At 33.8% G+C, this 25,526-nt stretch overlaps 1 protein-coding gene across 4 annotated transcripts in view; it reads left to right on the top strand.

Moving 5' to 3' along the window:
• Pax (paxillin) overlaps nt 1–25,526 on the top strand; it is a 338,966-nt gene that overhangs the window by 35,371 nt on the left and 278,069 nt on the right. For 2 of the 4 annotated variants that reach the window (XM_017609224.1, XM_017609229.1), the window contains exon 2: nt 15,648–15,737. The exons of 1 other annotated variant lie outside the window; for it this stretch is intronic. In XM_017609224.1, coding sequence (XP_017464713.1) covers nt 15,648–15,737 — 90 coding nt within the window. Of the gene's footprint in view, nt 1–15,448; nt 15,738–25,526 lie in introns of all 4 variants that reach the window. One more of the 4 variants, XM_017609226.1, reaches the window with a different exon arrangement.

The following is a 25,526-nucleotide window of genomic DNA, read 5'->3' as shown; positions in this document are numbered from 1 at the left end:
CTCAACAAAGAAGACCTCCAAGCATATGTATGGTCAAATTTCCTTAATCCATATACATACCGGGTAACATAATTAAATAGAATGCCAATTTTGTGAGCAAGCTTACTATATACCAACTCAGAGTATGTAATTATCGGTAAGATTAATTGTAGGGCAAGTTTACGCCTAGTACTAACTGGAGTAACAGATCCAGATTGCTTGAGGTACCTAAGGGTCCCATAAAGTTTGTTTTCAACAGATTTAGTATGATTTGTACAGCTAAGAGATGAGTTGATGACATATCCGAAGTTAGTAACTTTACTGACCAGCTTTAAAGAACAGTTGTTTAAACGGAGAGCTGGAATGATATCATAATTAAATTTTCTCTTATGCACGGATCTCTTTGGATTTAGGCAAAGTCCGTTTCGTGTGGTTCAGCCCACAGTGGTTAATAAATGGGATTTAATGTTCATAATTCACTGGAGTCTTCATTTCTCAACCACTTTGATATTTTTTTTTTGTTAGTGAAAGCTAGTAAAATTTGGAAGAGACTTGTTGAGCCCCNTAAACGGAGAGCTGGAATGATATCATAATTAAATTTTCTCTTATGCACGGATCTCTTTGGATTTAGGCAAAGTCCGTTTCGTGTGGTTCAGCCCACAGTGGTTAATAAATGGGATTTAATGTTCATAATTCACTGGAGTCTTCATTTCTCAACCACTTTGATATTTTTTTTTTGTTAGTGAAAGCTAGTAAAATTTGGAAGAGACTTGTTGAGCCCCATTTTCGAATTTTTATTTGTTTGTATTAAATTTTTTAGTGCAAAGTTCAGAAAATGCGCCAATTTTGAAGAAGACCGATTCTCCTGTTACAGCTAATAAAAGTTATTATGAAACTAGTTAAAAACAATTGTAGGGTTCTCCCAAAATAAAAAAAAAATTAAAAAGTAATAATTTGAAATATTATAAAAAAAATTTTACCAAAAGTTATTTTTTTGNTTTTCGATCAGTTGTTGACAAATTGCTGTTGGCAAAAATTTTTCGAGCAGAAACTAACAGTTTCCTCTCAAAATGAAATGTCACTTTACTCTCTCAATTTCCCCTACATTGCAAGTTTTTTGCGCACGCGATTGCAAAAAGCTGATAGTTTTTGGTAATTTTCAATATTTAACAGGCATGCGAAAGCAACTATTATCAGGTACGCACTAATTGTGAACGGCATTTTGACTTTACGAATTTCATTGTAGAGTACAAAGACTCAGTTATACGTTGTACCAAAAAGTGAAAATATACGGCACGAGCTGTTTTCAGCGACGGATATTTTAAATCTGGTACTTGTTGCCGGAATTCAAGCAATACCAAGGCTTTGTGTTGCATTTCCAGTATCTCCTTTTAATTCCAAAAACTCCTACTTTTCTTCTTTCGCTTTTCTTAAAAAGGAGTATTTCGGATATTGTAAATTCATCCTCAATTATGTTACATAAATAGGGCTTATGAAGTATGCAAATGTACATTTAAATGATTTCAAATCGGCAAATCTTTTTCAAAATGATGAAAAATGATGAAATATTCTTTTTTGAGATCATGAAAAAAAGACGTAGTTTAGCTTCAAAACTTAAAATAACTTGCGACAAATCAAAAACATTTTTATTCTCTCCTTGTAGAGACAAATTCAAGTTTGCAAATGTTCCATCATATCAAATTAGCAACAACCGTACCTATGTCTTCAAAGGAACCAGATAAATAAAGCTGAATATCGTCAGCATACGCATGCATTGTTGCAAAGTTACACGTTAAGAAAATGTCATTTACAAAGGTACTAAATAGCAAAGGACCTAAGATAGATGCTTGGGGAACACCACTCTTCAAGGGCTCAATTTGCGAGGTTACCGACTCAATTTTCACTCGTTGAGACGGGCAATTTAAGTAGCTCTTCATAAGCGATAAAGCTGAATCACCAAAACCGAAATAAAATTCGAGCTTGGAGCAAAGCAGTGAATGGTCAACTGAGACAAACGCTTTAGAAAAATCAAACAAACATAAAAGAGATAATTTACCTTACGAAAAACAAAAAAAAATATTTTTGGTGAACATTTTTTTATAACTTTTCAAATTATTACTTTTTAATTTTTTTCATTTTGGAAGAACCCAAAAATAGTTTTTAACTAGGTTTCATTATGTAACTTTTTTTAACTGGAACAGGAGAATCGATCTTCTTCAAAATTAGCACTTTTTCTGCACTTTGCACTAAAAAATTTAATATGAAAAAATTAAAAATTGGGCTCAACTAGTCTCTAGAAAATTTTATTAGCTTTCATTTAAAAAAATATAATTAATCAAATTGGTTGAGAAATGAAGGCTCAAGTGAATTAGGAAGATTAAATTCCATTTATTGACCACTGTGCAGCGGGAGATAGAGATTATATCAGGGGTGGGCAAGGCCGAGGCTGAAAAGAGCCACATCTAAATTCTAAATGCTACAAAGAGCCAGATAAAAAAAAATTTATTTTTACATAAAATTATTATTAGAAATGCAAAGCATTAATTTTATTATTATTCTAATGTACGTGAGATAAATATTAAGGAAAATTCAGAAGATCTCTTTGGCCAAATTTTCAAAATCAGGTTTTACGTCAGTTAAAACCGCTCGTAACCGTTCTGTTAAATGTTGGTTAGTCAATAGGTACGTTCGTTTAAAAACTCCCGTAAAAAATGTCCAACAGCAAAATTCCGGCGAAATGTCATCTGTTCTCTCACAAGACAAATATACCCAAAATAGTACGCGAACGGAAAATTTGCAGACACAGTTCACTGACTAAACGAACACTGAGAGAAAAATCAACAAAAAAAATGGTTATTTTATCAAATTCAAACTTGAAAAGGAATCAACGTGATTTTTGGTTAATATTAACAATGTCTTGGTTGTTATTTTCAACAATGATTTGGTAATATTAACCACAATTTTGTTTACATTAACCAAACCTTTGGTTGGCGATTTTTCGTTTGAATACGTTTATGTTCTTCACTTCACTGATGCTTCTTCATAATTCGGAGATACAAAACAAAAATTTTTATTATCATTTTAACATGTTGCCTCTGACGGGATTATCAAAGAACACCAAGCACCTCTACACACTCAGCTACAGCTGCTCTATAAATGTGTCTTCAAATGTTCAAGTTGAATCAATTTTCTTCGTCGTTTGATTTGGTTTTTCGTAATTAAGAAAAACCAAAAACAGAAAAAAAATAAAAAATATGTATCGCGCTGACGACATTCGTACTGCTGGAAGCCAAGAAATAACAGCAAGCGAATGTTCAACTTGAATCACATTTCTTACAATCGGCTTATTGACCATGAAAAAACCAAACCATAACGTGGTTGAAAAAACCATTGTGCTTTTGGCTCAGTGAATAATTACTTACTTCTTAAAAGTTTAATTAGTCGCATTTTACAATTTTAACTTTCAAACCATCAAATTCAATTTAGGGATTTGCGTAAATTCCAACCAGCTGTTTTCGATCAGTTGTTGACAAATTGCTGTTGGCAAAAATTTTTCGAGCAGAAACTAACAGTTTCCTCTCAAAATGAAATGTCACTTTACTCTCTCAATTTCCCCTACATTGCAAGTTTTTTGCGCACGCGATTGCAAAAAGCTGATAGTTTTTGGTAATTTTCAATATTTAACAGGCATGCGAAAGCAACTATTATCAGGTACGCACTAATTGTGAACGGCATTTTGACTTTACGAATTTCATTGTAGAGTACAAAGACTCAGTTATACGTTGTACCAAAAAGTGAAAATATACGGCACGAGCTGTTTTCAGCGACGGATATTTTAAATCTGGTACTTGTTGCCGGAATTCAAGCAATACCAAGGCTTTGTGTTGCATTTCCAGTATCTCCTTTTAATTCCAAAAACTCCTACTTTTCTTCTTTCGCTTTTCTTAAAAAGGAGTATTTCGGATATTGTAAATTCATCCTCAATTATGTTACATAAATAGGGCTTATGAAGTATGCAAATGTACATTTAAATGATTTCAAATCGGCAAATCTTTTTCAAAATGATGAAAAATGATGAAATATTCTTTTTTGAGATCATGAAAAAAAGACGTAGTTTAGCTTCAAAACTTAAAATAACTTGCGACAAATCAAAAACATTTTTATTCTCTCCTTGTAGAGACAAATTCAAGTTTGCAAATGTTCCATCATATCAAATTAGCAACAACCGTACCTATGTCTTCAAAGGAACCAGATAAATAAAGCTGAATATCGTCAGCATACGCATGCATTGTTGCAAAGTTACACGTTAAGAAAATGTCATTTACAAAGGTACTAAATAGCAAAGGACCTAAGATAGATGCTTGGGGAACACCACTTTTCAAGGGCTCAATTTGCGAGGTTACCGACTCAATTTTCACTCGTTGAGACGGGCAATTTAAGTAGCTCTTCATAAGCGATAAAGCTGAATCACCAAAACCGAAATAAAATTCGAGCTTGGAGCAAAGCAGTGAATGGTCAACTGAGACAAACGCTTTAGAAAAATCAAACAAACATAAAAGAGATAATTTACCTTTGTCAAAAGAAACTTGTGTCTTTTAATCATTGAAGTTGAGCATCCGTGCCCCGCTCTAAACCCAGACTAAAGAGGAGACAAAAGATTATCTTCAGAAATGTGTGAGGAGATTTGTTCTGCCATGAGCGACACAAACACTTTTGATAATGAGGGAAGAACACTCCGGACAAACACAAGCGATTTTTCACGGATCGGGAAAGCAGGATGTGGTAACGCAGTGGTTAATTATAGTTAGGTGTTAAAGGGCTTATAATATAAGGGAGAATCAACTTTATAAACCGAACAGGTATGCCATCCTCTCCAACTGCGTTAGATTTAATTTTGAAAATGCATTTAGCCACATTCAACTTAGTAACAGCTGAGTACCATTTCCACGAAAAGTTGTTTTTTCCCCATATAACATACATGGAAAACTGTGACCACCTCTAAATTTCTTTTGGTTTCAAAATAAAAAAATACGGGTATATTTTTTCGATATAGAACAATCCTAGGGGGTGAGAGCAATAAATACTTATTTTGGATCACCCTAATGTACATACGCGAGTTATACCCAATAAATATTTAGCTTGAAAACAAATTAAGATAAACTTTAGAACTCTATATTTCTCAAAACCTCAAACTTCGGTTCTCAACGATACCTTTAACAGGCATTCAAGAACTCTTAACAAAAAAATAACCTTTTATAGGAGCATTCCATCGTCACGTATAGACAAATTCAACTAATTTTCTGTTATTGTAAAAGCATAAACAGACGGCAGCGTTGATCCGGATAAACTCGTGAATTAACTGCAGTTGATCCGGATTAAGTCCGAGTTTAAGCTTTAAGAAGTATAGTCTTAGATACGTTAATTAGACACGTCATTTTTTAATTTTATTTTATAGCTTGCACATTAGTCTTTGATTAAATGCAAACCATTTAGAAAAAAGGAAATACCGTCACGTAACAGCCAGGTCGAGTCAACTAATTTTGTGAATTGTTATATCAAATATAACATTAAATAATATTAAATTATTAAATATTTAATATTAAAAATAATATAAAACGAAAATAAAAATAATATTTAATATAATATATTTACATTCAAATTTTAGCTAAACTATTAAACAAGGACCATACATGTGTTAGAAGAAAATTGTAACTAAGAACCAAAGACAGTATTAAGGTGGAAAAAAACAACAACAAATTACGTTCTTGCTTTTTTACACATTTTTTTATAAGTTGTCACGTACAGACAACGTGTCCTACAGAGTTCATATAAGTAGATATAATTGTTAGTTTTATAATACGTATTAGAACACAGATTTTTCTCCTGATAGGCTATGAATTCTGCACTCTACCTTTTTCTGGACAGCATGTGATGAAAGTTCGAACCTCCGTGTATCGGTTTGGGTTTTTGCCATTGCAAAACAGCCTGCACTTTCTGAGAAAGTTCTGGGAACGGAAGATAAATGACACGGATCAGTGAAAACTTTGCCTGATTGGATGAAAACAATGTCGTCTTGGCTAATCATTTTTTTCTCACTAGCCTTGTCGCGCCTCCCCCAACTCCATCAATCACGCCTCGGTATGGCTATGCAAATGTCCTTCTATATTTACACCCGAAAGCACTTGATTACAACGGTATTACGGTTAATTCTCAGAATGAAACGAGAAGGAAGCCGGTATTAAAAATAGGCAAAATCGGACAATAACCACGCCCACCTCCCATATAACGGTATTTGCAAGAACTATGATATTTCCGCAAACACTAGATCTAAATTGCGCTTCATACCAATTGTTTTGAACTTTTCATTTTCAGTGTAGTAATATTGAATATTGTCAATGCAGGACTATAAAATCTAAAAAGCACCCCTTGCTTTGTTTTTCCGGTAAAACTAATTTTATTGTAAATTTTAATCCTATTTTAGGCTGTTTTTAAAAGTTTAACTAAATTTTAATAAACGCGAGTTTTTAGTTTTTAAACTAAAATTTTATTTTCATCTATTTAGTCTAAAGTTCAATTGATTTTAAAACTATATAACGAATAGAATAACACGCGAAATCAATCGTTGGAGGCTTATGACCAAATCGTAATTACTTCTGGGATGGGATTTGGATCAAGATTATTCCAATATGATCAGTGTGTATAGTTTGTGAGTGATTCCTCAAAACGTGAGGAATTTTGGGTGCGCTTGAGTATTTTTTTAGGATTTTTATTTTAAGGAATTTTTGAGGAATTTTCTCTCGATATATTTGCAGATAACAAATGGAACCATGTTTTACACAACAGAGTTGTTAAGTCGCTCTGCAAATTTTTGAACAAAAAGCTTCACGAAGTTTTATAAAGAGCGAAATACATCCCACAAGCGGCTTGTCAAACATTATTCAAACCTACTTTTCCAATTTTGCCATTCACCATGCAAACATGACTCGTTCAAGAATTTTGATCAAAGAATTTTAGTTTCTTCCGGTTCACAATGTAAAAGAGTTTGGTTTTCTTCGACTTTTCTCTCTTGCGTAACCCTCCCATTAGAGTGGTCCAAAAAAATTAAGTTGGAATTTTAATGCCGGCACCCCCTAGGATTGTTCTATATCGAAAAAAAATATACCCCTATTTTTCTATTTTGAAATTAAAAAATATTTAGGGGGTGCTCAAAGCGCTCAAAGTTTTCCATGTATTTTATATGGAGAAAAAACCATTTTTCGTAGAAATGGTATAAAACTCTTAAAAATCAATATTTTTCAATCGGAAAACTGTGGTTCTCTTCAGGAGACTTCAAGTATTAATATCCAATTATTTATTTAACCATTTTTTATGATTAAAGATTTTTCCATTGCATTTTCTAGGGGTTTTGGAGGACATATAAAATATAGTTACTATGAAAAAATGGTTAAAGAGACAATTGCGAATTATTACTGGGAATCTCCTGAAGATAAGAAAAGTTTTCCGATCGAAAACTGTTGATTTTCAAGAATTCTACACTATTTCTACGAAAAGTTGTTTTTCCCCCAGCACTCCCTATTTTTTTTATCCTTTTTTCAAAATAAAAAAATAGGGGTATATTTTTTTCCGATATAGAACAATCCTAGGGGGTGCCGGCATTAAAAATCCGACCTTATTTTTTTACATATGTACATTTTTGGACCACTTTACCCCCCATGCACAACATAAATAGCTTTAAGAAAATGGATATTTCGCGTGGTTTGTCAAGCCGCTTGTGTGGTGTTTTCCGCTCTTAAGCACATCTGCATTTGCTGCTAAATGTTCAAAATGTTATTGATAATTTTTTTCATTCCATCGTTATATTTTGAACTTGAAAAATCTCGATAACGAATGGAGAGAACACGCATTGTTCGATTATAAGAATATTCATATTGGCTGCATTTCTTTATTCATTCTGAAGGTTTGGAATAAACTTTTTTGTTTACTTATTCTTTAGATCGTTCCTGATGAGATGTTAACGTATATTTCAAACGCATTCTGTTTATTCCGGCTGTGAAATGAGATTATCCGGAATGTATAAAGAAACGCAGCCATTGATTCTTCATTAGATTCAGAAAATTATAGGAAAAAAGGTTTTGAATTAAAAGATTCTTCAGGCTCATATAAGTTTTAATATTAAAAAAAATTATATCTGCCTTACTAATATAGCCCTTTCTAATGTTTCAGTAGAACGTATATTTAGTAGTTTAAAAATTTGAAGGACTGACTTGAGGACCAGATTGTGCACTGATATAGTTGCAGCAATATTATATACAAATCAAACCATAAAAATTAACGGTGATACTTTGTTTGAGCCGCAAGAACAAATGTACCAAATGAATTGGAGAATGTAATAAATGCTTATACTAAGTACCTGTAAATAATTTGTAATTTGTTCGGATTGTGAGAATTTTTCATTTGTTTTTGAGGAATTTGGTAATTTTTTTTTTGTGGCAGCACTGAATATGATCTACATTGGTGGTGCATACCGGCTTGCGCGCGGGTAAAGCTTAAAAGAGCTTTCTGTATAAAATTTATAGAACTCTTGAAAGAGCTTTGCCCACGAGAAAGTTGGTGTCCACGACTGATTTATATGGTAAAGAATTTTTCTTTGAAATTACATGAGAGTTGTAGCTGCGTTCACATGCGACTTGCTTATTTGCTCTTACAAACATCACAAATCCCACCACCAAAAGCTTTAACATTTTGCAATAAAACGTTTTAGGCGTCTCAGAGATGATCAAATATCTTTATCAACGATTTATGCTTGAAACACAATACCCGGCGAACGGCGAAGTTCGCCGAATTGGGCGATGCCGTTGTTCCCCGTTCGCCCTGTTATTTCGTCTACTTTAACAGAATTAGAGCGGTATTGAAAACAGCTGATATCATTTCGTCGCACTTATAATTTAGTTGACCATATTTTGAAAAACGAAAGCATATTTAGAAATGATGAAATGATAACAAATATAAATATAAGGCAAGGGGGGATTATTATAAATTATTTTATTTTAAGCCAGTTTAACGAATCGATCACTGTATTTTTCAACCAACAAAAATAATTCGTGTTATATTCTATTTTCTTCTTAATCTTTGAAAGCAAAAAAAAAACATACGGCCACTTTTGGCATGTACTGCCGCCATCGCCCAGCAGAGCGATAGAAATAAATCTATCGCCACGAAACGTCGCCGAGCAAACTTCGCATTTCGCTTTGGCCGTGTTCAATTTAATATGCGGCGGATGTTCTAATTTTGACAGCGGGAATTTCGCTGTGGTGAGTTCGCCGTTCGCCGGCATTGTGTTTCCACGGTCAAGTGTATTGGTGTCGTCGGCCTTTGTCGGCGACACATACACTATACCGACTCGCTGTCGTCTATGCTCGATGAAAATCAAAGAATTTTGATATTTGAATTTGATGACTGTTTATTTGAGCGTCTCGCGTTATGCTTGACAAAAGACAAGCTCACTTGCCTTCTGTCCGTCGTGGTGAACAAGTGCGCGGATAAGAAAAAGAAATTGTTTAACGTTGGATTGAGCATTACTAATGCTAGCTATGTATATGAAATGTAATAAATATTAATTTATAACATATAACATATAAAATTAGGCTACAAATGATATAATAATTAACAATAAATACTCATCCGATGACAACATGCCAACAAACGAACGCTGCGTTAATACAAAGTGGTGATTGACGCGTTTATTTGAACGTTTGCGGGTAAGACACGAGCGAACCTCACTCACACATACGCAGTGCTTGACGTATTTTTTTGATTGTCTCCGTGGCGCTTTAGCTTCCCTGTGCAATACTCCAGATTCTGCATTATGTTCCCCACATATAATGCAAGCGAGCTACTCTGCCATCCCCTTTTATGAAGCCCGATACTCAACCACAGTATATACAGTAATAAACCTTTTCGCAGTTTTTCACCATTTGGTCCCCGAGGAGTACTTTTGGGTTGTGTGCAGCGTTTTCGTTTTGCGCGCACGGCAACACTTACTGTGGGGAATTTCGCCTCATGATTAGAAAAGTTCTTTTCGAGGGTAAAATATACATAATTATGTTTTATTTATGAACAAAATGTAGGTTAAGTATAAAATTCATCTTTAATGTAATGTAATTCGTAATTAACGCTTGTGTTTTATAAACTGGAAAACTCAAATCGTAATTATAGCACTGAATGGAGTTCTCCTAAATGTAAGTTTAAAATTAAAAAAAGGTCCATTATAAGATTATGTTTTTATGAAAAACGTAAATTTTGTGAATTTATGTAGCAAATTTCTAAATTTCCGAATATATTTAAGTCTTTATTATAAAAAACAAGATTTGCATAGTTATACAAACCCGGCCTACCGGCGCATCCGCCCAGACAGTTCATTAAGCACATCCAAGTTTCAGTGATCTACAATTCATAAGCGTTTTCACCATTTAACAGTTCATTATCATGTACAGTGTAATATAACAAGCTATTATAATAAACAACAATTTGCAATATTTTTACACTTTTGCAATTAATTTCGGTCATTATTACACAGACATGACTTGTGCCACTCTGCCATAGTACGGTTGTTTCTCCCTTTCATACCACAGTAATTTTGTATACATCTCTGAATGAAAAAAATGCATGCTCCTTCTCATTATCAACCCTGATCAGATTTTACCCCCGAGGAGTACTCAAAAAGGTTTATTACTATATATACTGTGACTCAACCTCGACGCAGTCGTTTTTTATAATTTTCTTCCTTTGTATTTTACTGAGAAGCGTTTTCTTTAATTTATTTGCATTTGCTTACTTAAAATTTTTGTATTATGCAATTTCTTCTTGCTAAAAAGGGAGTAAAATCTGTTTATGAAATGTGACCTTGCCACACCATCACCAATTACAGGTTAACCTACTATTCACGCGCGTTGCCAATTTACTGTCAAACATTTCTCATGCACATACAACTTGTATTGAAATTGAACGGCTTGCGTATGAAGCTAACTCAATTGCCAATCATTGTACTGCGTGACATTTTGATTTGACGTTTCGATCAAAGAAAACGAATGCAAACGCACGCAAGCCAATTTCGGGTGACGCAAAAAAACAAATTCGACGGCGTGCGTACCAAAACGCAAGCCACGAATAATAGGTTAGCCTGTTAGAGTCAATTTACACGATGAATTTTCACCCTGGGTGGAAAGTCTTGCGTTTTGAGCTTATACGTAAAAAGTGTTTAGAAGTCAGCAGGGTAGGCAAGCACGCACGGTGAGCGAAATCGAGGGTTTTTTTTGACGTTTCGCTTTTATCGAATTCACTTTTTGGTATTTTTACTTTGAGTTCGCGATTCGCTCCGCTTTAAAAATGAGGACGAAAGAGTTGGCCAAAGAAAAGCTTAAGCTTAAATGTAAAAAAAACGCAAGAAACGCCGCAAAGAAAAAGCCATCGTGTAATCGCACGAGGTTTTTCGAAGACTTTTTTAAAAGGGAACGTGCAAAAAATACAAAAGCAGTTTTCATTCATACTGTCATTAGGTAACTTGAGAATGGGAATTGCTGCATCTTTTAGGCGCATCATTATTACATAGTTGCATCCCAAGCAAATAAAAGTGAGGTAAAAATGTGCAAATTTTTTATGCGTAAATTAACAATTTTTATACCCAAATATCAAAGATTTATTTATTACGTTGAGTTTGTTTTGATTTGAAAAATTCAAAATGTCAAAAGCAAATAAAAGTTTTTGGAGAGCCTTTGTTTTGAGTGAGCAATTAGAACGCTTTTGCTTCGTAATTTTGATTGAATGCGTAATTTTTAAATTGTGAATTTGTATAGAGAAAAGCCTGATTTGGCTTCGCATTTCAGGTTTCTCGCCCAAATGACGCATTTTGGCTGTAATATTACACAAATTTCAAAAAGTACCGTCCATATTTCAAACTTTATTATTTTCGAGTAAGCAGTTTTATGACCCCATTCATTTTAGTATAATAAAGTGCCAGTCTCAAGTCGCTAAAAATTACCGTTTAGGATTTTTTTGCCGTATAACGCATCACCAAAATGTATTTTTAAAATAACGGTAGCATTTAGCGACTTGATTAATTTTTGTGAACTTTGTGCAAGCTTTGAACCTTTCATATGTGTGGTTTCTGTTGTCAATCGAACTATAATTTAAATGAAAATTATTAAAAATTAAAAAATAAACAGAAGTTTTGGTGCTATTATTTTGACCGCAACTGTATGTACCAAATAAGTTTACATATGTATACATCAATTAACAAAGTCAAAAAGTTATGTGAGTTATTGGTGTTTTTTTACCGCTAGCACCGGTGGCAGCGACGCCAGCTGCTTGGCTAACTGCCCGCTTGCAATGTTGTATCAGATTCATGAGATTACGATTGCTATTCTAACTGCATATTGTTCCAAGTTGTTTGGCAGCTTGCCTGGCTGTATGTTTAACAGCAGCGGAATAAATATACTCACTCTCACACCTGACGTAAATACGTACATATGTTCATACATACATACATATATTAGACTGGTTCAAAGTTTTTTCTAGCCATCCCCCAGAACCGAAAAATATCGAAAATAAGAAGACCCGTTTTTTTATATTTTGAAATCGGCTTATGTTTAACCGTGTCGCCGGGGCTTTGAAGTTGTCCATATATTTTATATTGGTAAAATAAACTTTTTGTATAAATGCTATAAAATCGCATTAATATCGGAAAATCAGTTCAAAAGAGACCTTAAAATACTACGATTCATTATATATTATTCTTAATAAATTAAAAAGTACTTATTCTTTAATATTCAGCACAACAGTTATTAAAAATGATTTTCTGTGATTAATAGAGTTTTTTTTTGTTAGACAGTGTTGTTTGAGAGTATTTTCAGGTACGAGGTTTTGCCAAAGTACCGTCGATATTTACCTCTGAATTTTTGCCAATACGTACTATAACCTATAATCTTATTTCTTTTATATATAAAAAATGTCTTATTTTACGTGCTCGTAACCACATCGCACATCATGAAAAATTATTTAGTAACTTTTTAACGCTAGATATATATCATAATTTTATTTTTTGAACACTTCTGAGGGGAAATACCTTTATTCGTTAAAAATATTTATTTTTAAAGATTTTATAGCAATTCTACGAAAAAATGTATTTTCTCCGTTTAAAATATATGGAGAGCTTCAAAGCCCCCGGTCGCTGATTAAAAACTATCCGATTAAAAAAAAGACAGGTCTGCTTATTTTCGATATTCTTCAGTTCTGGGGTGCCAGCGGGAAAAATTCAAAAAGTCGATTTTATTGGGTATTTCTGGACTACCCTAATGTTTTCATGCTTCTGCCATAGCACGTACATATGTATTATACATAAATAGTTGCGTTCCACAACTTTTCTGTGTTAAAACCGGTCAAAAGGCAAAAGAAGCCAGAGAACCGAGTACGTGAACGCTTTCTGGCAAATTCCTGCAAATTCTTGTAACTTCTTGCGAGTTAGGGAACGCAACTAATGTTTTTACTTGTCGCCGGCAAGTGACTCGGTTGGGTGTCTAAAATGTTTTTATTTATTAACCGAAAATCGAAACTGTATAAGATTCTGAATTTTTTCTTATTTCACACATATGGGCAAATCTAAAAAATAGGTACAGGATACGCGATACACCAAAAGTTTGAAAATTGTGAAATGTAGAGTTACAGACTTTAAGTTACTTGCCATATCGTTATTTTTTAAGGCACACTTTTCTTACCTACTACATATGAAGTGTACACATAAGTGCTAAATGCCCATTTAACTTCAAATCAGAATATGGTGTGCTTCAAAAGTTATGACATAATTAATTGTGCCCCTCTTATAAATTACATAAAAATTAACTTGTTTTCATTATTTTTTTTTAATTTAAACACCTATAATTCAAAAGTTATGCAGCAAATTGATCCAAATTTTTTTTGCGGCTTCAAGTATACGTCAATGAGTTATATCCAAAAGCAACCAGCTGGATTTAGTTTACAACAGTGAAAATAAAGCTAAATAACACAAAGGTTACCTGTTTTTTAGATTCGCCCACATGCATGCAATTTCATATATCGGTACCTAAAGATGAAAAGGTGCTAAGTCCATTTTTTTTAATTATTCAAGAGAGACAAAAAATCGATGTAGTTTCGCATTATGCATATGTCACTCTGCATCAAAAACTAAAGTTTGGAAAAACAGTGGACTTGGCACCTTTAGGTAGCGATTACTGCATATATACTATACATCTATGTATACAAAAAACCTGCATATACATACTATGCGTGAATATGTTAAAAATATCCAACATTCGGTGAGTTCGGAAAGAACCGATTAACAGATGTCATACATCTTTGATCAACCGGCCGCCAACGGCCAACAGATCATAGAATCGATTGCGACATACACAAACATACAACTCAGGCACGCCAAGTCAGTGGTTTTTGATAGGGATTTATCCTTACCGCACTTGCTAGTTGTTATTTACGGGATGAATACATATTTTTATACCCGAGCGCACTTGTGCACCAGGGTATATCAAATTTGTTCACATAACGGTTGTTTGTAACAGCCAAAACGAATCAAGCTAGATATAGACAAATGTATACATAAAGACTCAGAATGAATAGAGAAGTCGATTAAGCCATGCCTGTCTGTCCTTCCGTCTGTCCGTCAGTCCGTGTACATGATAACACGAGCAAAATTGAGATATCTCAACGAAATTTGGTATGTAGGTTTCCATTTTCAAAAATACGAAAACTGCGATTAGTAACTACTGAAGATTATTCACTCAAAATTTTTATTTACAATAAATTTTAGACTAAAAATAAGAATATTATAAATTTTTGGAAAATAGGCGTAGCCACGCCCACTTATGGTTACATGTGTATATCTTGATAACCGCTGCACCAATTTCTTCCAAACTTGGCACAGTTGTTGGCCTTGGCTCAGCATACCAAATGGCCGAAAATTTTTAAAATCGGACAATAACCGCGCCCACATCCCATATAACGGTAATTTAGAGAAATACAAAATCTTCGACAAATCAGTAAATAAAGTTTACCAAGAAATACGTTTCTGATAAAATTTTGGAAAATGGGCATGGCACCGCCCACTTATGATCACATATATGTATCTCGGTAACCGTTATACCAATTTGTACCAAACTCGGGGTGGTTATTGTGCTTGCCACATTAAAGCAAAATGTTGAAAATTATTGAAATCGGACTAAAATTGAGGCCGCTTTTTATATAACGGTAAATTTCAGAACTGCTTGAAACATCAATATTTCGTAATTTAAGGACTCTAATTTACTCAAAATTGATTACCATGCAGCGGTAGCTTTCGGAAAGGTTAAAGTCATATATTTAATACTTGCGCAAGGTATTTAATGTTCGGATCCACGCGAACTAAGACTTTCTTACTTGTTTGATTTAGATTTACATTTAAGCGTCTATAACCTGTCATAATTGCTCAATGGCATGTAAAAGTGATTCGCAAACCTATTTCGAAATCAAAGAAAGGACAGACTACAAAAATAATTCCACGTGTAAACATTTTTGAGTGCACATAAATATACACACTCTTATAAGTTATTCTTTATCTATTATCTTATGCGCATAAAACAAAACTACAGCCAAAATGGACAGAACTATGTATGGAAAGTTTGATCCAGGTGCAAGGCAACCGTATCGCACAATTCGAGCCAAAGGAATACAACCCGGATGTAAGTAAAGTATTTATATACTAAAATTATTTGAAAGTATATATGTACATATGTACATTAGACTGCATCACTCCCCATACAAAAAAAAATCGGTACTGTGTTGCCATTGGAATTATAAAATCTATTATATTTTAAGACTTCTACCAAACCATTTCGGAAAAATATTAAGGTTTACGTGACCTGGACCGATTTGAAAATATCTCCAAAAATGGAGTCTTTTATCAATAAAAATAGTTTCTTAAAGATTTTTTTTTTGAGATAATCCCCTGAAATGGTAAAACGGTCTAAGCTTAAGAAATTTGCATAAAAATAAAAAAAAAATTAAACGGAATCGTAATAATGAGATTTTTGATGCTGTTTTTTAACTTTATTCAAAGATTGGTATAAGAAAAGCTTGAATAACTGAACCTAAACTATACCGATTTAGACTTGTGAGGTATCATTGGAAAGGTATTTTTCCACCCTTTTTATTCCTTTTTTAATAAACTCATTCAAAGGATGAAAGAGAAAGGTAGGATGAACAGTGTCATTCCAAGTTGAATTAAGATGTATTGGTATTTGAAAAAAAGGGACCTGAACGAGTTCTTTGCACAGAAATAAAGAGTGAGAAAATACCTTTCTACTAATACTCCATAAGTCTAAATCGGAATAGTTATGGCCCAGTTATTCAAGTTTTCGTAAATCAATCTTTGAAAAAAGTTAAGAAACATCATCAAAAATGTTATTATTACGATTGAGTTGATAACATTTTTAAGTATTTTTATGCAGACTACATATGTACACTTATTTTTTTAAACAAAACTTATTGCCGAGAACTTATTTAATTAGCAAAAGCCGAAAAATAAACTTTTGCTTAGTAAACAAATCCAAAATTTTTATTGTTCACTTTATTTCAAACGTTTTTTCTTTTGTTTTGAAAATTATAAAAATTAATAATAATAATAATAATAATAACATAAAACAAAAAAACATAAAACAAAAAAACATAAAGCAGAATCAGCATTTAACTACTCATCAAAATGAAAATAAGAGAGCACGAATTTCGATGTGAAGCAAAACTTTCCGGGAAGACAATACCTGTGAATAATTGTACCATGTTTAAAATCATATAAAATTGAAAATAAAAAACTTAAATTGTTCACAATTGTTGTTGAGATTGAAAATTGGAATGTGTGAGTTTGAGTCTTGAATTTTAAAAGTATATTGCTGGCAAACGTCAGACTGTCTCTCAATGGTTTTACCTTGTATTGTTTTTATCATGGAAGAATCTGTTCAGCAACGAGCTACCAACAAATCGGGATGTAATACAATATTTATTTTATTTCAAACAGAAAAGCATTTAAAATGTGCTCAAAAAATAGGGTTGCCAGATTTTTTATGCGCGACATCAGTACGTTAGACTTTTTCACGCTAAAAAAATCAGTACTTTTCAGTACATTTTTATTTAAAGCAAAATTATGAATGTAACAGCCGGTTTCCCCAAAAATTTAAATGGAAAATGATTTTTTATTTTTTGTCAATTTCCCTATAAAGTTCAAAAAACTAAAATCATTTTTCACTTAAATTGCTTTCGTGAAATTGACATTTTTAAATAGCAATAATGAGATCATTTCCATCTTCAGTGTTTAAATAGTCAAAGAACTCTATACATTTCATTTAAATATTACTTTTAATTTGAAAAGTTTTAATTTTAATTACATAAATAGAGGCGGGTTTCTCTTTGCGCCAGGAAGCAAACCCTATACTCTTAGTTCCTTCGTTGGAGTGTGGTATTGAAAAAAAACTGTGGGAAAGTACCACTATTTAAGGACTTCATCTATATTTCCTTTCTACTTTAAGCCATATTAATTTTTTCAACTACGCAAAAACTTTGAAAGACTAAAAATTCTCTGAAAAGAGTATCTTACTCTATGTCTTGTATGCAAAACTCTTTTACAATATCAGCAAATTGTGAAAAAATAATCGTAAGTTATAGGCAAAAGCCATTCGAATATTCATATTTGTTGTTATTAAACTGAAAGTTATTTTCGAGATAACTAACACTCGATAAAAAGAGTCAGCCTTTTTAATAATTTAAGCTCCATTATATTATCGCAACTGCAATGTAACGACCCGGCGATATACCCATAATACGATTGAACTTTTTGTTGTATTAATTTCTTAGGCATATCAAACATTATCTGAAACATGTCAATTATAATTAAATTATTTTCTTCTTACTTTGTACAGTACAGTTTAAGGAAGTTCCAACCTGATGTAAAAACCTTAAGAAAATCCTAAAGTATGTTGTTTGAATTGAAAATTCAGTACAAATTAGTACAAATTTTGAAAAATCAGGACATTAGCGTACTGATTGAAGATAAATAAAATAAAAAAAAAACTTGAATATACAACGCTTTTATAAATGGACTAAAAAGTTGAATATTTTTCAGTCCCACAGAATTTGTTTTGATAACTTTTGATTTTAAAATTTTAGCAAAAGTCATTATAAACAACACTGGTCTACAAATTTCAACTTTTTTTCTGCGAATAAGACGGGACCTGGTGTTTCTGAACGGATTTTTCGTGCTGAACACGAATCCGGGGTCAAAAATGTCCCATCACGTCACGTTTTCGAGAAAAAAGGGGTTGAAACCCCTAAAAACAGCGTTTTTGGCCATTTTCGAAAAATTATAGAGCTGAACCCTGACGTGGTACAAATTTTGCATATATCAGAAATTAAAGGCTAAACCGTGCCCTTTCGAATGAGCCCTATGCCGAATTGATCGCGTGCACCCTTAAAGCAGGGGGTGTATTTGTGTTTAGGGGTGCAGGAAAAATTGATCACAGAAAGAATTTAATCTTAAACGATCATAGAAAATTAATAATGCCAAGGTTTTAACTATATTAAAAGTCGCTGATTACGAATCTGCAGTTAGATTTTAAAAATTTAAGATGACGGGTCGAATATGGTGGATATAAAAATTGGACTCCTAGACACAAATACACCCCCTGATCTAAGGGTGCATGCGATTAATTCGGCATAGGGCTCATTCGAAAGGGCACGATTTAGCCTTTAATTTCTGACATATACAAAGTTTGTAGCACGTCAGGGTTCAGCTCTACAATTTTTCAAAAATGGCCAAAAACGCTGTTTTTAGGGGTTTCAACCCCTTTTTTCTCGAAAACGTGACGTGATGGGAAGTTTTGGACCCCAGATTCGTGTTCAGCACGAAAAATCCGTTCGGAAACACCAGGTCCCGTCTTATTCGCAAAACCCTTGTAGACCAGTGCAATTAATGACATTGAAAACGAAAAACGTGGAGCGCATGCAGTACAAAGCATTCGATTTCATTGACAATAGTCAAACTAGATAACATTCTACAGCGAAAGTACAAATTTGAGATCGATTTTAAGCGGTCGTTATTCATATGTCCACATACATACATATGGGTGTTTCCATACAGCCGTACGCGAAATCTTTTTTATTCATACGAATCATTGCAAAAGTTCTGTTTTTTATTTTGTGTTTCTAGCAGTAGACGGAATTTCGCAATAAATAATAAAATATTTTCCGTACGTTTCAAAAGCAGTTAAAAAATGCGTGTAATTTTCTTCACGAAATTGATATCATAAATTTTGTGTTTCTAGTTCAGCTTTCGGCACTCAAAAATTTTACCTCAAAGAGGTGTTTTATTTGATATCAATTATTTTGGGGTAGCAAATTTAAAATCGACGAAAATTCAACAAATAATCTAAATGTTTTATTTTTCACAAATAAATTACTAAAAATATTATCTAAATCTAAATTATGTAAATCGATGTGTCCATTGAAACATATAATTTTTCGAATACGGAATAAAGCGAAAAAGAATGATCATATACTTTGTATTCGAAAAAATTAATAAAAAAAAAACAATTATGAGACATGATAAAAACTTATCAACTTGGTACAAACTTTGGATACAATAAACAACTGTATTCGTCTGATTGTCTCGTAGTTTATTTTCGTTAAGATTTCTACAGGGTGTGGGGCGCACACATGTGCTTTTTTAAGAAGTTTTACTTCTATCACGTGTACGGTGTTGCACTCGTGCTATTAAACTAATGCTTTTTTCTCAAGTAGTTTTGCTCAGTAGCAATTTATACATACGTATGTAAGTAGTAGCGGCACATTGGGTGAACTAAATGCATTCATACATACATATTTATGTATAACTGTAGGTAATATTGTACGCGTCTTTCCAGGTAGGTTAAGTGCGGGTGATAAACCCATGTAGCATAGTTAAATACTGTGTACATACCTGCAATTAAAATGGTAAAAAATGTTACAATTTCGGCATGTGACTGAAAAAAAACTCTAAATTGTGGTTTCCAAGTCATGTACGAAGTGATTAGTACAGCTGCATCCTTCAATTTGTCAACTCGCGGGAAATTCCCCGATTTGCAGGGAATTTCGGTTTAAGTGGCAATCGGGGAATGGGCATTTTTTCGGGGAACTGGATATATTATTTTTATATCTTAAAGTAACCAAATTAGACGGATATGTTAATTTTTAACCATTTGACCCTTTTTAGAGCGACATTTTTTCAATTTGAATCGCAATATCTCCACAACAAGAGTTTTCCCAGATATAAGCTATATACCAGATGAGAGCTAAGGTTTTGGGCTAGATTTGTGGAAACTTAAAAAATTGCTTTTTTTCGAATTTCAGACAGTAGCCACGCCCACAAAGACATACGAATCAAAACATCGTGGAACAAAACTTAGGAACTTCTTAGTTTTTTTGTACCTTAATTCGAGAAAGTTTGGAAAAAAAAGTAAATGAAGGTACGTACAGACGCCGCATACATACCAAAGCATTTCGTGGTGGAGACACGAACCAAAACACATTAACCTCTATATCTTTCTAACTAGTAGCCGGAACTTAATATATAAGGTATCGTTTGAAAGGTATTGGCCTATAGAATAATATTAAATGTGTCGGGTGTACCCACATGCCCCCTTAAACCGGCAAAAGCAAAAAAACGTTTTTTGTTTCGCAAAACTTTAGCCTAATTTTTAAGAATCCGGTTAATCGCTTATGAAGCTTGAATACTTCTGGACACACTCTGCAAGACCTTTCCAGCGATATCTCAAACATGTCGATTGGACGTCTGGATNAATTGGTTTAGCACAAACAAAAGTAAAATGAGTGGAAAACAAAATATTAATGATGTACTGTGTGTATGTAAAGCAAAGAGTTTAAAATTGAATTATAAATAGTGGAAGGTTGACAGAAGTCGAAAGTTTTTACTAGTTTTGTGTTCAGTAACTTTTTCTTCTAGTTTTCTCTTCANAGTCATTTCAGCATGCTACTGTGGCTGCTTTCGTCACTCGCGCGCACTGCCGTGTGCTGTGATCATGGTTGCCACTCGCCAAAATTTTTTTCTACAAAAAACCTCTTAAGAAAAGTTACCAAAAGTTACCAAATCTTCAATACCAAAATCTTCACTGAGAAAAAATACACTGATCAACACTGATCAACTGACAAATCTGATATATTTCATAACAAATGTGTATATACTTACAGCCCGATTCTGTANATCTCAATTTTACGCTCTATTTTGCTTTTACGCTCTCGCTGCAATTTTTTTACTGGAGAAGTTACTATACAAACCTATTACCTCATTCAAGAATCTGCCAAAAACGTCCGTTGCCGATTCTTATGGCCGATACATAACATGAGAAATTACCCCCNAATTGTCAATTTTCGATTATTTATCAAAAACTCCCAGTTCTAGCAAAGAAGTTTAAATCTATTTTCTTGATAAATTATCAAGACTAAAATTGCTATTGACAATTATTAANATGAACTATTAGTTTGAAAATAAATTAAAAGTTGTATTTTCTTAGCTTTTTTCTATCCGTTCCATATAATAAATGTACGTAAATAAATAAATACCCCTTTTCCGTTTAACGGGTCCCCTTTATTAAGCATCTATATTATCGGTGGTTTTCTATAAAACTATCGAAAACCGTCTNGGTTTGGAGACAAACCGGTTTCGGCGTTGTGCCATCTTCAGTGTCATTTTTCGTTCGGAATGTGCCGATATTTGAACCTGCGACTCACGGAATAATAACACCGGCATACAAAAAAGTGGAAATTTCGAGCTATTTTTTCGGTTTTTTTAAATTTACAATTTTTNAATAAATACCCCTTTTCCGTTTAACGGGTCCCCTTTATTAAGCATCTATATTATCGGTGGTTTTCTATAAAACTATCGAAAACCGTCTATGGTGCCACTATCGATAATTTTGCAGCACTAATAACGGGATAGTTTGTGTTGTTCTTCTTTCAACACTTTTTGCATGTTGTATTAACNACTCTAATTTTATCGAAGTAAATTTGTAGAAGTGTCAGTAGTGCTGCCACTGAAACTCGAAGTGTTTTTATAATTACGCACAGGCAAAGNATGGTTCCGTGCGCAGAAGTGGAAAACTTTTGACTGCCATTCACCTGGGAGTGGCCAGAAGCGATTCTTGTGCGTACGCTTCAAATCGCAGCTCACAACGTCAGGATATTTATATCCACGTATCCTCTGGGTAAGAANATAAAAGTTACCAAGTTACCAAATCGTTTAAAAGTTACCAATTTTGGTAGAAAGTTACCAATTGTGGCAACCATGGCTGTGATAATAACCCAGAAAATTTGAAAGAGAGCACTGAATCGAGCGCGTAACAACACGGGAGAGCTTCAAATTATTNCCATTCACCTGGGAGTGGCCAGAAGCGATTCTTGTGCGTACGGTTCAAATCGCAGCTCACAACGTCCGGATATTTATATCCACGTATCCTCTGGGTAGCAACCAAACACCCGTTTGGGAGCGAGCTAAAGTGGGAAGGCGTAAAACTTCGCGTGCGCTGGGTTTGCGTGCCGCCACGTTAAAACCCCGCCCAAGGAAAAACTCTAAAAAGCCTCGGATGAGACCCCCTTTTTCTGNCAATGAGAGAAATATCCAAGAAAGTACGAAAACGCAAAACCAGCAAGAAGTTGCTAGTTTANGTTTGGGAGCGAGCTAAAGTGGGAAGGCGTAAAACTTCGCGTGCGCTGGGTTTGCGTGCCGCCACGTTAAAACCCCGCCCAAGGAAAAACTCTAAAAAGCCTCGGATGAGACCCCCTTTTTCTGGAATCTCTTCTATGAGCGCTTGGAACGTACATATGAGCGCTGCCCCGACACGATGTCAAAATCGTGCTTGGCGACTTTAATGCCAAGAAAAATTCAGCCTCCACGACGAAATGTCCGACAACGCACTGAGGCTGATCGACTTCGCCGGGGCCCGAAGCATGGTAATATGTAGGTTCCAGCATAAGAACATCCACCAAGCTACATGGCTGTCTCCAGAGCGAAAAACGAAAAGCCAAATCGATCATGTTGTGATAGACGGAAGGCATGCTTCAAGCTTTTTAGACGTATGTACACTCCGAGGGCTNGCATAAGAACATCCACCAAGCTACATGGCTGTCTCCAGAGCGAAAAACGAAAAGCCAAATCGATCATGTTGTGATAGACGGAAGGCATGCTTCAAGCTTTTTAGACGTATGTACACTCCGAGGGCTAAACATCGACTCGGACCACTATCTTGTAGCCAAGATACGCACCCGCCTCTGTGCAGCAAAAAATGTGCGCCCAACAATGCAAGGAAAGCTTAACGTCGAAAAGCTGCAACCACAACTAACGCCCAATTTACTCGCCATTCGACTCACACACCTGCTCTCTGAGANTGCCTGAATTTGGTATCCCCGCGAAACTAATACGGCTGTGTAAAATTACGATAGAGAAGATAATGAGAGCCGCAGAACTGAACCGCTCCGGCACAATACTTTACAAGAGCGTACAAGAGCAATTGCTGGTTAAATAAACCATTGGGTATTAATATTGGAAGTCTCCTGCAGATAAGCAGAACTTTCCGATAGAAAAATTTTGATTTTTAAGAATTCTATACCATTTCTACGAAAACTTGTTTTTCCACCATATAAAATACGTGAAAAAGTTTGGGCGCTTTGAGCTACCTCTAAATATTTTTTGATTTCAAAATAAAAAAGGGATATATTTTTTTCGGTTTAGAACAATCCTAGGGGATGAGAGCATAAAAATTCCGACTTTACTTTTTCACATGCATTTTTGCACCACCCTAATGCACACATATATAGTGGTCCACAAAATAAAACAATTGCGATGTTTTGAACGGTTTTAGCATTTGCCATTTGTCTTTTGTTTATTTAATGGTTATTATTTTTTTATAACAAGCTGGTATACAAAAAACACCACATATAAATTCAGATTTCAAACTTTGTACAAAAATGAGAAAAATTATGCTTATTTACACCAAAATTTCAAACTTTTTAATCAGAATTTTAGTATGCAGTTTTGAAGGCCATTTAATTCTAGTAGAATGCAGTGCAATAAATAAAACCTCGTTAATTTTTAGCAATTTTTTCTGCTGGCAGTGTCCTCCATATAAAAGAAAATTGTCGAACATACTTTTGTATGGAAAAAACGTGAAACACCTTCAACCAAAAAAAAAATCATCTTGGTGAGCTGTCTGTAAATATTTTTTGATGTTGGCTGTTGTCTGTCACTTCACCTGAACATATGAAAATAGATTCAAAATAATCTGCAAAGAATCGGCGAAAAAAGGCCGGTCGGACTCTAGTAATTATATTTATAAATTAAGGATAGTTGCGGCCGTCTGCTATATGCTCAGCCCTAACAATTTGATCTAGGTCCCAACAGTGTTTTTTAAGATTTTGTTTTATTTTATACGAAATTCTTAATTCCAAAACTTCAGTTTTCTCATTTTTAAATAAAGTTCTTCGGTATGAATTTTTGAAAATTTCGGACGCCATATTAGATTTTGCATTTTGAATTTGCACAAACTTTTGAAATTTGTAATGAGCGAATTTAAGAACCTCTAAATACCAAATTTCATTAAATTTCAGTAATATTTTAATTCTTGGACGCCATACTGGATTCGTTATTGAATTTTTGAAAATTTACTTTAGCTTTGTTAATACGCATCTTATAAATGATAGGATGCTAAATATATAATAAATTACATAAATTTTTAATATTTTAATACACTTTATGTTATTTGGGAAAACTCTTAAAGTTGGTCTAGTGAAATAAAAATGGCCGCCACTCTTTTTGGCGCGAGTATGCGCGGCTTTTCTTTTATCCTAAATCCTTAAAGGGACCTTTGCATTAATGTTAGGTAAAGGAATGAAGATCCTACTCGGGCCTACAAATTAGTTATAACTTTTTCAAGAAAATATTTCTTGAAAAACAAGCCGTGTTATTAAGGTGTTGATAATTTAGCAACCAAGATTTATTATGTAATATTTAATATGAAATCATTATTTTCCATGTTTGAGAAGTAAGACCCAACCAGCAATTACTGTTATAATTGAAAGTTTCCAATTGCTAAGAAAGTTATCAACAACGTGCCACGATAGAATCCGTTCAATTTAACGACTTGAACGGCTTTCTCAGCAGATGTTCTTGAAAGTACTAATCAGTTTTGAATTCGTTGGACATTTTTGAATAAGAATAGCTTTATTCCGGTTAATTTATCACAGTTTAAAAATATGCCTTTTTCTCGTAAATAATAAGTAATATGTAAGTATTTTTCAAATTGAATTGCAAAGAGGTGGAATTGAAAAGTATTAAATTTTCATATTAATGTGACTACAACCTAACAAATTTTGAAACATCGGAAGCCATCGATATATCGATGTTTTTCTGGCGATGTATTTTAGCATCGATGTTC

This window comes from Rhagoletis zephyria, unplaced genomic scaffold (genome assembly GCF_001687245.7).
Source record: "Rhagoletis zephyria isolate East Lansing unplaced genomic scaffold, Rhagoletis_zephyria_1.1 Rzeph_scaffold_00204, whole genome shotgun sequence".
In the NCBI taxonomy this organism is placed as follows: Eukaryota; Metazoa; Arthropoda; class Insecta; order Diptera; family Tephritidae; genus Rhagoletis; species Rhagoletis zephyria.
Note: the sequence above shows the minus strand (reverse complement) of the source record. Positions and strands in the feature narration are given on the sequence as shown.